Source organism: Acanthochromis polyacanthus, chromosome 18, assembly GCF_021347895.1.
Source record: "Acanthochromis polyacanthus isolate Apoly-LR-REF ecotype Palm Island chromosome 18, KAUST_Apoly_ChrSc, whole genome shotgun sequence".
NCBI lineage: Eukaryota > Metazoa > Chordata > Actinopteri > Pomacentridae > Acanthochromis > Acanthochromis polyacanthus.
This window is the reverse complement of record NC_067130.1, coordinates 32,593,675-32,607,583: the sequence shown is the minus strand read 5'-3', so window position 1 is coordinate 32,607,583 and position 13,909 is coordinate 32,593,675. Positions and strand designations below refer to the sequence as shown.

The 13,909-nt window shown below is 42.3% G+C and overlaps 1 protein-coding gene across 1 annotated transcript in view; it reads left to right on the top strand.

Moving 5' to 3' along the window:
- The window catches only part of mbd2 (methyl-CpG binding domain protein 2), a 33,873-nt gene extending 21,892 nt beyond the window's left edge, over window positions 1-11,981 (top strand). The window contains exons 6-7 of the mRNA XM_022205902.2: window positions 1,335-1,462; window positions 11,354-11,981. Coding sequence (XP_022061594.1) covers window positions 1,335-1,452 — 118 coding nt within the window. The 3' untranslated portion in view covers window positions 1,453-1,462; window positions 11,354-11,981. The remainder of the gene's footprint in view (window positions 1-1,334; window positions 1,463-11,353) is intronic.
- The last annotated feature ends 1,928 nt before the right edge of the window (window positions 11,982-13,909 follow it).

Here is a 13,909-nt window from a genome sequence, read left to right as displayed (position 1 = left end):
TTTAGCTCTAACAGAAGCTAATAACTTCATCCAGCATCACCACATCCTGTATTATCTCTCAGCGGCTCTTTGTTAATCCAGATTCAGTCTCAGATGGACAGATGATTCTGTGCTTTGGTTGGAGAGAAACAACTCTAGACATCTGCTTTACAGAGCCAGTATCACCCATTTCCCCTGAATTTTCATTATTCTTGCAGATTTACACATGTACAGCTGTAGAAACCACAAATGTGTAGTTGTCGTTAATATGCTCCTTTTGATATGAAAAATGTTCACCATTCTGGGATGTTTTCCCCTTTAGCTGCTTTTCAACGTTGAATCATAGTCAATTTGGCATTTTGTGCAAGAATTAGCCAAAAATACTTATTTTTTTATGTCAATGCGAAAGCAGCTTCATACAAACTAATGTCAATTAATTACAAATACAAAATGCCAACAAAGAGATGAGTGAGGGAGAGAAAGACTCTGTTGAAAAAAGCTCAGATTAAATACAGTATGGACTAGAGTCCACCAGAAGACATGTGGAGACTCTGAAGACATCTGGAAGAAGGTTCTTTGGTCTGAGGAGACCAGGATGGAGCTTTATGACCATCAGACTAGATGATATGTTTGATGGACACCAAACACTGAACTTCATCACAAACACACCATCCTCATTGTGAAGCATGGTGGTGGCAGCATCATGACTGAAGCATGGTGGTGGCAGCATCATGACTGAAGCATGGTGGTGGCAGCATCATGACTGAAGCATGGTGGTGGCAGCATCATGACTGAAGCATGGTGGTGGCAGCATCATGATGTGAAGCACGGTGGTGGCAGCATCATGACTGAAGCATGGTGGTGGCAGCATCATGACTGAAGCATGGTGGTGGCAGCATCATGATGTGAAGCATGGTGGTGGCAGCATCATGACTGAAGCATGGTGGTGGCAGCATCATGACTGAAGCATGGTGGTGGCAGCATCATGACTGAAGCATGGTGGTGGCAGCATCATGACTGAAGCATGGTGGTGACAGTATCATAATGAGGTGTATGTTGATTAGTGTCAGATGTTTGCATAATGTTGCCTTTCTGAAAACTTGTTTGAAACTCACGAAAGAAATTATTTTGAATCTATTTAATGTTTCTATATTTTTTCTTACATTAAAATTTACAGCTTCAGGTGCAGAGGATTAATAAACCTGCAACGACTGAAAAACTGTTTAATTCTGCTCATGCAAAGTAATCAATTCTTGATGTTGAGTCAGAAACATTTTGGGCAAACGGCGAACCAGCCGACTGTGGAATTAAAACGAGACGTCCTGAGAGGGTTGTGTGTTTGTGTTTGCGTTCAGGGAGCAAGAGATGAAGGTGTACCAGGCCAGGAGGAGTCTGGAGGAGGCGCTGACGGCTGACGGTTTGGCGCGGGCCGCCGAAAACAGCCGAGAGCTGCTGCGAGGGAGGACGGCCTGAAGACAGACGGGTGAGACGAGCTCTAAGACGGGCTGAAGACACCCTCTCCCGTGTGCAGATGAGCCCAGAGATTTCAGACGTGATGTAGCCGACATTAGCCAGTTGTCATGGTAACCCGACCTGCTTTCAGGCAGGCGAGATGAGGTGCACATCAGTCAGAAAATGGAATGTGAGCAAGAAGAAGAAGAAGAGATAAAAGATCTGTCAGAGCGAATAGAGAGAGAGGAGGGGGGGGTTTAAAAGTCTGGACGTTAAATGGCTTCGTGTGATGAATGACGGGAGAAGCTGGAGTGACGCCGTTTGGTTGCTTTTACTTGCATCATTATCACAGTAGCTAATCACAGCACTCATCTCCTCTTCCTCCACACTCAGGCTTCCTGCTCAGAGGGACGTCTGGATTTATGTGTTTGCAACTGTTCACTGCTCAAATTCTGTTAATTTACAACTCATAATGTCTGTTTAGGGATATTTTACCTCCAGAACTTTTTAAATAGTGATTCATTTTTCAACAAATTCAAAATATATCAATCAATAAGGCAGGAGATGAAGGTCATGTATGTCCAGAAATGTATTGTAGGCTCGTTGTAGTATCTTGTTGTGCCACCAGGTGGAGCCTCTGACTGCTTTGTGAGATGGAAAACTGTAGTTTGTTTTGTTTTAATACTGTATTGATGGAGAGAGGCTGCACAGTAGAATAGTGGTTAGCACTTTCGCCTTGCAGCAAGAAGATCTCCGGTTCAAATCCTGGGGTGGGCCTGGGATCTTTCTGCATGGAGTTTGCATGTTCTCCCTGTAAATGCGTGGGTTTTCTCCGGGTACTCCAACTTCCTCCCACTGTCCAAAAATATGCTGAGGTTAATTGGTTACTCTAAATTGCCCGTAGGTGTGAATGTGAGTGTGATTGTGTGTCTGTATATGTAGCCCTGTGACAGACTGGTGACCTGTCCAGGGTGTCCCCTGCCTTTGCCTAAGTCAGCTGGGATAGACTCCAGCACCCCCCATGACCCTAGTGAGGATAAAGCGGTGTATAGAGAATGGATGGATGAATAGATGGACAGAGCATTGTGGGAGTTTAGCTAGTAATTGGCCACCATGACAAAGTCCTCTGTGATGGTTAATGACCTCAGAGTACTGCTCACTGCCTCCAGATGAGCCATTTTTCAGCAAATTAATGAGTCTCCATGTCCCAACAGTGTGTCTTCTGATGTTTCCACTCAAAAAATGGTTGAATAATAATTTATCCAACTAAAATATGCTAACTGATTAGGCAGAAAAGGAAGGTTGTGCATGTCAGTAAATGTAGATCAGATGTAGTTTCTGGTTGTTCCACCAGGTGGAGCCTCTTCCTGTTTAATCCTGTAGAGACCAGAGGAGGTGTCACTCAGACTACAGTTCATGCTAAAGCAGAGAGCATTGTGGGAGTTTAGCTGGTAAAGGGGCACCATGGCTGTGTCCGAAATCGCATACTAACATACTACATACTACATTCTCAATGAGTATATACTGTATACTACGTACTATAAGTATGATTAAAATGCAGACCGTTCACACTGTTGTATACTACTACATTTCCCATAATGCATTTCAAACCTCCAACGACAAAAACCGGAAGTACGGCTATCAAATATCTCGGCTGAATGCCGGCTTCAGGTCGATTTTACGCTAACAAACAGTCGTATAATTAATGTGGCAATTTCAAGCCGGCACTCCTCATGCAGTTGTTAGCCAGATTATGCGAATCGTTTCAATTGTAGCTGCAGGCTACTGGAGGTAGCTGCTACTTGTTCTGTATGCAAAGCGAGCTGCTGCAACTAGCTGCTAGCATTCAGTAGCACGTTGTGAGGCGTCTGACAAATTTAAAACGTTGGTCAGAAAACGCCTATTTCTCAAATCTGTGGGGTGATTAGGATGACTACTTAACCACATAAAATAAAATAAAAATCGCCCCGGTCCGGCCACAGATCCCGCGGAGGCTTGCATTTTGGTGGATAGCTCGCAAAGCATTATGGGGCGGTTGAGTATGACTAGTGTGGTCACCGCGCATACTTAAAATTTTTCCGGATATAGTATACATCCGGGTATTTCTCGCGTACTCAGTCTATTCATACTATCCAGTGTGAACGCACTACATACTTATTTTGACGTCACACTTAGTATGAGTAGTACGTTAGTATGCGATTTCGGACACAGCCCATGACAAAGACTTCTGTGGCAGTGAGTGACCTCCGGTTAGCGCTAACTTGTTCAAGATGAGGTGTAGTTTTCTCGGACAGCAAACCTTAATATAAATGCCCTCTTTTATGACAATTCTTACATGTCTGGTCTTGATTTGGACACATTGACTAATTCAAGAGTTTTTCTCTGTTTTTACTTTTTTCATTGGTGGAGAAAAAAACGAAAGTAAACTAAAACAGGCTAATGAAGCAAAATGTTTTTTCTCTAAACTTAAGGCAGGTCATAAGAGGAGTAGACAGTGAAATGAAAGAACTTAAATACATGTTGTAGAAGGAAACCACTGAAATTAGCATATAGATGACATAACAAAGAAGAGAAAACAGTGAGGAAAAACTATATACAGATAGATATTGGATGCTTTGAAGCCATTTTTAAACGGATTCCCACCCTTTTTCACATCCTTGCTGCCACTTTTTCACAGTTTTTTGAATATTTTTTATTTCTTTTTTGACAGTGTGTGATGGTTTCCCGTTAAGATGTGAAACTTCAAGTCTCACTGATGAATCCAACACATGCAGGGAGGACGCTGCAGCTTTAAATGCGACCTGTTGTTCATCCCGGCGGTGTTTGGGTGATGGATGGCTTCGTGTTAATGCGATGCATCCTCGGTTTACGTTTCTCTCTGCAGTAAACAAACAGCAGATTAAAGAACGTTTACTTTGAGAAGCTCACACGTCCGTCCGTCGGTTCTCCGTTTCCAGGTCAGGGTCGCCGTGGCAACAGGACAGCAGCTCTGAAAAGGTTTTTGCTGCAGAGTTTGAGATCTGAGGGTTTATTTTTCCCAGAAGGAGGCTCAGAGAAAAGAGGAGAGTCTTATCAGATGACTGCAGTCTGGGTCGGTGTACCTCAGCTCGACTCCACGCCAAGAGAAAAGGAAGGGTTTGACAATTTAATAAAATACTTTGTTTGTTTAGTTAAATTATAGATAATAAACTAATGAAAACACACCGGCAAAATAGTAAATAAATAAAACAACAGAACAGGCCAAAAGTGTAACATCAAAAATCTGTGTTTATATAAAGCTGCCATTCATTCTTTTACAGTGTGTGACTGTAAAGTTACTCAGCTGCAATGTTCTTAAATCCACTAAAATAATCATTATTTTACAGCTGTTTAAAAGAAGAATTATATGCATTAAAGATTTAAAAATGGTAAATACTGAAATAATACTGTAAGGTTTCAGATGTTGAGAACCTCACAAACCGGACAGAAATGCCAAGTGGTTTTGAGGTATGGAGTGTGATGGTAAAAAGAGCCACAGCAGACAGGAGTTCTTTTTTCCAGAGCTCTGACATTTTTGGTTTTTTTTAATTACTCCTATCAAAACTTACAATAAAAGATTGTGAAGAGGCAACTAACGATACATGAACATGTGGCGGCATTCCTTTCAGCAGAGCACACGCCTGACCCCTCTTCTCCACTCACACTCACACCTGCCACCTAATCATTCTAGACCATACCATTCCCACCATCTCCTCACACCAAACCCATCTCCCCCACCAGATTTACCTGGCTAATACACTCAATAAGACTACACACAACACGTACAGAACTATACAGGAAAATGAAATCAATAATAAACCAAAGAATTAACTAAACAAAAATCTAAACAAAATCAAACACTCTAACAACCCCCCCCCCCATCTCGACTGCCTGGTATGACCTAATCACTGATCAAATCCAGGTGCGCCACCCCTGGGTGCATCTCCAAGTGTGCACTTCATGAACACGCCCCCTGGAAACAGAACTCAGAGGGAGAAGTTAGAGGGATTTCAAAATAAAACATAAAAAAACCAAAATAACTTCCTGTATCAGTCTGTCAGTTCATGCAGCTTTACCATAATGAGGGGTATGCCTCACAAATGATGCTACCACCACCATGCTTCACGTCATGATGCTGCCACCACCGTGCTTCACGTCATGATGCTGCCACCACCATCCTTTTTATTTTGTATTGTACAGTGCAGGTAAATGGTGGATAAATGAAACTGGTTTGTCCTCTGGGGAGAAAACATCAAAAAACCTGTTCTTGTCTGAATTTTAACAACAAACTAAAGAGATGCTGCTGTCATTGCCCTCTAGCACCACCACCAGGACTAATGTTTGTCTCCTCAGAGTTTCGTCCAACACTTTCAGTATTTATTCTCTAAATCGTCGTGATAGATGCTGTTAATCGAGTCTGACGCTTCCTCTAAAAGCCTGCCGATAAGAAGGCTTCTTTTTTTTCTGCTTTTTTTTTTTAAAGCACATTTGTTTTCTACGGAGGGAAAATCGTTCCATTAATGCAGATTTATGCAGATTGGCTGGATGGAAGTCGTTTGGGCGAAAAGAGCCGCTGAGAGTCGAGGAGTGATTACTAATGGGGTTTTATATCTGGACTGCAGACCACCAGACGGGCTGTTTGTGTGTCTCCTGGAGAAACAAACCGGTTAAGCCTTCACAGAATTTGCAGACTGTTTGGTTTCGCTGCTTCTTTATTTATAGGATGTTGGTTTTATTCCATCCACTCTCCTTTTATGTGGCTCTTTAGGTTGTTGAAACAGTAGGTGGCAGTATGACGGCGCTAAAACGTGTCTGACAGCCTTCATTTTGTTGTCAAAAGCCATCAGTTTTCATTAATAAGTGTTCAGGGCTGCAGAGTGTTTAAATATGGTGCAGAAAAGGTCCTGCATTCCAAAGTTTTATGCAGAAAATTGCCAGAAATTAAAGGTCGATGCCAATGTCGACATGTGAGGGAGAGTCTGAATCACTCATGAAGGTTTGTTTATGTGTGAGGCTGCTTTTATGCTAATCTAGATCACCTCGTAGACCGTTATGAGGACAAGTCATTTCAGTCCGTACATTTAGAAAAAGCAGCTCATGTCTGAATTTACCTTCAGTCGGAACAAGCAGCAAACATTAAGTACCAATAAATGCAGTTCCTCGGATGGCCACTAGAGGCTGTCTCCAAACACGAGCCAGTCTCCAAAGACCTCCAAATTAAAATGTCCAACTTTACACCAGATATAAACACATTTACAACCCGGAACCAAACATCATTTTGGTCCCTATAGTTAATCTTTCTGCTTTTAACTGTACAGGAGGTGAATTTTTACATAACTGACCTGTTTTAATTGGCTTAAGATGGAGTCTTGGTGTCCTCCCTCTCTAGTCTCTTTCTTCTCAGTGTCTCAGGTCTTGAGGACATCTTGCTCTTGTCAGATTTATTCATGTTCCATCTTCTTTCCATACCTCAATGATGGATTAAACTGGACTCCATGAGATCTTCAGGAACTTGGAAATGTTCTTGTGTCCATCTCTGACTCATGTTTTCCTCCCTAGAGTGCCACCTCCTGTATTAAACATTCTTCAGTCCAGTTTGTTTCAGTTTTGCTGCAGATTCACACAAATATTTTTCGCCTGAAATAAAATTGTAAATAAATAACACTTTTCAACACGTCACATTTCTGCTGCCACTTCCAGCGACCGTCAACCACACATGAAAACCTTTCACTCTGAGGATCTGCCAGCTAGAACGGAATAAACCTTCCAAACACAGCAAATAAAGCAAGCAGACATTTAACCAAGAAAACAAACGTGGATTCTACAAAGTCCTGGAAGAAGAACCCGGAAACTCATTTGCAAAAACTTCTAACAACCTGTTTCCTGTCTGACATTCTGGGTTATTCAGTGGAGATTGATGGAAAACAAACAACAATTTATTGCTTAAAATAAGAGGAACACAGTGAAACCAGGAACATGAAGAATAACTGGAGATGAGTCACTGCAGTCATCACAGCTGAACAGAATCCACTCTACAGCTACTTCACATTCACCTACATGGAAAAAAAAGTTGTCAAAGCAGAACCAATCAACATTTTCATTCAGTATTCCCAAAGAAAGTCAGCAGATGGTACTGAACCTTCTGAACCACGCTCTCTAACTGAGATGAGCATCAAAAACCCTCTTCATCGTCTTCAGCCTCTTGATCAGCAACAACCCACAGCTGAGCTCCACTTCACAGGTGAAGATGATCTACCTGATGAGCTGAGACCTGCTTTATGTTCAAGAAAAAGAAATCATTCAGAACGATCCATAACAGTCTCCTCAGACCGAAGAACCTTCTTCCAGGTGTCTTCAGAGTCTCCACATGTCTTCTGGTGAACTCTAGTCCGCATTTAATTGGAGCTTTTTCCATCAGACTCTTTCTCTTTGTCTCCATAAAGCTTTGACTGGTGAAGAACAGACAACAGTTGTTGGGTGAACAGTCTCTAACATCTCAGCTGATAAAGCTGGAACTCCGTCATAGGAGTCTTGGTGGCCTCTCTCTCTAGTATCTTTCTCTTTGGTCTCTCAGTTTTTGAGGACGTCCTGCTCTAGTCAAGATTTATTCATGTTCCATCTTCCTTCCTTTTCTTAATGATGGATTTAACTGAGAGATTTTCAGCAACTTTTTCAGAAAATCTTTGAAATTTTCTTGTCAAGAAGCCAAATTAAATTAGCTGAAGTTTAATGCTGAAAAGCAATGAAAGAGGGAAACTTCAAGGAGGATTGAACACATTTTTATAGGAGCCGTCAGATATTTCATCTCACTTTGATTTCAGTTCCATCCAGACACACCAGTTTGTTCACTATTGATTACCTAAAAGTTTCATGCATCATTTCCTTTTTTATGAGGACAAGTCTCGTAGATCCGACTCAGGGGAAGACGCTGGAGACGAGGGTTCTCCTGAATGCTTGCTCTGTTCCTTTAAATGTGCAGACCGGCGTTTTTTATCTGATCAAGACTAAAGATTCCCGCTGCTGACTGAGAAAAGCCTTGATACAGACACACATTAGCTCCTCAGTGTGTGAGTGTGATTATTAGCTTTGTATCTTGTAATTTCCAGAGGAGCTGATTCAGACTCCCGCAGCATTTTTCAGCTGCTGGTAATTAGTGGATGTTGAGACACAGAGAATTATCTGCTTCAAAGTCATTCATGAGCCTGATAAGTGCTGAGTGTGTGCGCCGGCGCTGTCACTCAGCCGAATTGCCTCGATTAAGCAGCAGATTATCAGGATTTTCTAATTATTAGGGAGTAATTAAGACTGAGCCCAGGATTATCAGACCGAGACATGAAAATACTGAAACGGTTCAGGAGGAAAACATTCAGATTTAGACACAGGAAAACACAGTGAAACGGTGAAACAATGAGACACTGAGGAGCTTCATTGTGAAGTCTGGATTTACAAAAACCTGCATTCTGCTGGTGGAAGACTGAGGGATCCCCAATGGGGCGGATTCAAAATGGCTGAATAAAGAAATCATCGTAAATCACAATCAAGAATTCAGATTTATAAGCCTCAACCGATTTAATATTACAAAGTCAGTGTTTCTTAAATAAACGGATTCAAAATGGAATTAAACAATTAGACATTACCAATGAAAAGATTCGGACAAAACTGTGACTCCAAATAGTAAATTAATGCCCCCAGAGTGGTAAAATAGTGGATTTACACCGCAAACAAGTTCTAATTATACGATGGAGATTTAAAGTGGACAGTGGAAGGGATTCAAAATGGCAAAATTACAAGGAGTTTACAAATAATAGAACAATAAATAGTTCAAGATGGAAAGAAGGGATGCAAAATTACACAATGAGGCACTGAAAATCAAAATGCTAAAACTGGGTAAGTTTTGTACTACACCTGAAAGAACATTCAAAATAAACTCATAAAGGATTTAAATTGCATAATGAAGAACCTACAATAGATCAACTTGAAATAAAAATAACATAACAAGGATGTTTTTCAAAAGGAGGGATTCAAAATGACACACTGAAGCATGAAAAATGTATCATCTGTGGAGTCAAACTGCAAATCTCCACAAACAGAGCATTATCATGGCATGAAGCATGGTGGTGGCAGCATCATGATGTGAACCATGGTGGTGGCAGTATCATGATGAAGCATGGTGGTGGCAGCATCATAATATGAAGTATGGTGGTGGCAGCATCATGATGTAAAGCACGGTGGTGGCAGCATCATGATATGAAGCATGGTGGTGGCAGCATCATGATGTGAACCATGGTGGTGGCAGTATCATGATGAAGCATGGTGGTGGCAGCATCATGATATGAAGCACGGTGGTGGCAGCATCATGATATGAAGCATGGTGGTGGCAGCATCATGATGTGAAGCATGGTGGTGGCAGCATCATGATGAAGCATGGTGGTGGCAGTATCATGATGAAGCATGGTGGTGGCAGTATCATGATGAAGCATGGTGGTGGCAGCATCATGATGAAGCATGGTGGTGGCAGTATCATGATGAAGCATGGTGGTGGCAGTATCATGATGAAGCATGGTGGTGGCAGCATCATGATGAAGCATGGTGGTGGCAGCATCATAATATGAAGTATGGTGGTGGCAGCATCATGATGTAAAGCACGGTGGTGGCAGTATCATGATGAAGCATGGTGGTGGCAGCATCATGATGTTCAGGCTAATTGACCCCAATCCACACATTGTCATTGATATAACTTTATTTAAAAGTTACTCTACTAAATACTGACTACTAAATACCGGTGGCCCTCAGTGTAGGGAACGTTCCTTGTTTTTTTTATCCTCCTGGTGGCAGCATTCGTTCTAAAAATGGCCGTCAGAGTGGAGAGGAGGCGTAGGAACCGGTGAACGCGGTAATATGTGATATCAGTCCTGCTCTCCTGCTGAGCCGGTGCCTCTGCCTGGTGTTTTATGTATAATTAAAATGTTTTCTGAGCAGGAAAAAGGCCTGTAATTGTAGCCCCACCCCCCTCATTAATGCAGCGGGAGGGAGGCGGTGTCAGGGGGTTAATGGAGAAGCTAATGATTAGCATGGAGGCTCTCCACATTAATTGGATGTCTTTTTTTGTGTCCAGAGGCGGGTGTTTATTGTTCTGCAGCAGAGACTGAGTGGGTTTTATTAAGACGAGCTTAAAGAGTCAGTTTGGGTCTAATGGAGGAAGGAGGCGGAGCTTTGATCTCAGCAGGAGCCTCATAATTACATGTTAGCCTTCAGTTAGCGCTCATTAGCACACATGTAGCGACGAGTCCATGTCTGACCTGCAGATCCAGTTCCCCTCCTCCAGGAGTCGGTTTGTGGGTTTTTGTGGAGAGTTTTTTTTTTTTTTTGTGGGGGTTTTTTGTGTGCATTCTTTGTTTTCATTTTGTGTTTGTGTTCATTTTGTGTTTTTTTTGTTGAGTTTTTTTGGTTTTGTTTTGTGATTTTTTTTGTGGTAGTTTTTTGTTTTTTTGTGGTTTTCTGTTTTTTGTGGTCGTTCTGTGGTTTTTTGTGGTTGTCTTGTGTTTTTTTTGGTTGTTTTGGGTTTTATATGTTTTTGTTTTGTGGGTTTTGTCTTTTTTTGTGATCATTTTGTATGTTTTTTGTGGTCGTATTGTGTTTTGTTGTGTTTTTGTGTTTTTTTTTCTGGTCGTTTTGTGTGGGTTTTTTGTTTTTTGGTGGTCATTTTGTTCTAAACCTCCCATATACCTCCAGCTTCATTTACCAGAACAAAAAATCCAAACATATCAGTTCAATGATGACCTTGAAGATGGGAGTTTGACAAAAGATAAAAAAATAAAATCCCCCTTTTCCGGAGCTTGCGACCAGAGATGTAAAGCCTGACATCATCAACCACACTAACTCTTTTTCTGCCGTCTCTCTGCAGACTCCTCCGTCGACCAGCCTCAGGGTTATCAGCATCTCCATCTTAATCCCGACAACAAACCAAAACCAGACTGACTCCACACCCGCACTGATCCTGTGGAGGAAACCTTCCTCAGCCACGTCACTCTGGACATCTGGCAACATCTGGACTCTCAGGTGGATCACCATCAGCAACGACAGGAACACCAGCAACGACTAGGAAACGACAACAAACAGCAGCAAAACGTTGACTTTCTAGCAGCTCCGATCAGCCTTTAATCCTCATTATCTCTGTGATTCATTATCTCTGTGTCGCTTTTCAAATGCAGATGTCTTTTCTTTTTAATATAAAGCAGATAAAATATAATTATATATTCTGAAGAGCAGCACCTTCCTCCACCCAAAGTCAGGTTGCAGACTGCTGGACGGCCTTTGCTAACTCTACTAAGTTTTGTCTTTTTTAAAGATTTTGGTTGTTTGTGGTGTCGGATGTCGTCAAAAACAAAAAGTCTTCAGGGGTTTTAATGAAATAATGACAATTTACATGAATATGAAAAAGAACAACTGCTTATTTAAAAACAAATTTTATACCTTCAGAGAACATACGTGTATATTTCTTTGACTGGAGTAAATAAATGATTATATTCACAGTTTTTGGGTCTTATTTTTTATCAGATCAGTGAAGTGTCGTTTTCTTTGAGTACTGGTGGTTCTGGAAGGTAAAACGTCCTCGTTTCAGGGCTCTATACTGGATTTTATTCATGTGAAGGTTTTCTTTTCAAAGTATTTGGCTGCACTGATCAATCCCTAAGTTCTCACTACGGTAGTCTCCCAGGCCCTGCTGCCTCGTTACATGATGATGCCACCACCATGCTTCACTATAGATAATAGTAAGTCATAACAGTGGCTGGTTTGTTGCTCCTGTTTCATGGATCTGCACTCTGGATTCAAACGTATTTATTCATTTATTTATTTATTTTTTGTCAATGGTTTCTTTCATTTTGCGTTTTTTTGTGGTCGTTTTGCTATTTTTTGTGGTTCTGTGTTTTTGTGGCCATTTTATTGGGCTTGTTGTGGTTGTTTTGTGGTTTTGCATTTTTTGGTGGTTCTGTGTTTTTTTTTTATGGTCACTTTTTGGCTGTTGTGTGTTGTTTGTGTTTGTTTTGTGTTTTATTGTGGTTCTGTGTTTTCTGTGTTATTTTGTGTTTTTTTTGGTCATTTGTGTCTTTGTAGTTATTTTGTGTTTCTTTGTGGTCGTTTGACCACCGTGCTTTACATCATGATGCTGCCACCACCATGCTTCATATTATGATGCTGCCGCCACCATGCTTCATCATGATGCTGCCACCACCATGCTTCATCATGATGCTGCCACCACCGTACTTCACATCATGATGCTGCCACCACCGTGCTTTACATCATGATGCTGCCGCCACCATGCTTCACATCATGATGCTGCCGCCACCATGCTTCACATCATGATGCTGCCACCACCATGCTTCATCATGATGCTGCCACCACCATGCTTCATCATGATGCTGCCACCACCGTACTTCACATCATGATGCTGCCACCACCGTGCTTTACATCATGATGCTGCCACCACCGTACTTCACATCATGATGCTGCCACCACCGTGCTTCACATCATGATGCTGCCACCACCATGCTTCATCATGATGCTGCCACCACCATGCTTCATCATGATGCTGCCACCACCGTACTTCACATCATGATGCTGCCACCACCATGCTTCACATCATGATGCTGCCACCACCGTGCTTTACATCATGATGCTGCCGCCACCGTGCTTCACATCATGATGCTGCCACCACCGTGCTTTACATCATGATGCTGCCGCCACCGTGCTTCACATCATGATGCTGCCTCCACCGTGCTTCACATCATGATGCTGCCTCCACCGTGCTTCACATCATGATGCTGCCTCCACCGTGCTTCATAACATGATGCTGCCTCTACCGTGCTTCTTCATCCCCTCCTCCTGCTCCCAAAGGATGAGTCCTTTAAATGTTAATAATCCTGTGACCTTTCCTTCCAGCACATATTAAAACAAACTTTCTTTGCAGCTTCATATTCTTCTCTGTGACTGAAATCAGCAGCATGTTGTTTGTTCTGATAGATCTTGGCTCGGAGTGTTTTCCAGTCCAGATGTTCCACTGTATGTGTTTGTGAATGTGTTCGTGCTGTTGCTGTGCTAAAGACAAAGCGCCGCTGCCAGCTCTGCCCTCATTTGCATCTGCTAATGGCTCTATGATGCCAGTTTCTGATCACTGCAACCACACATTTAAATCCTGCCTGGGTGCCAGATGCTCGTCTCTCTCACTGAGCCTCTCGTCCAGGGATTCCTGTTTCCATCCTGTAGCAGTGGCTCCATCCGTGCTCTGCATCAGAAACTAGGTTAAACTGGATACACGAAGCCACCGCCGCTGATGACACTTGAAGCTCGTTTTTACAACCTCGGACGTGTCGCTGTGAGTCGGTGGATGTTAATGCTCTGCTCTAACGGCCTCCAGATGTTCCAGACTCTCCGTCCATTCAGAGCCACTTACTGCTCGGCC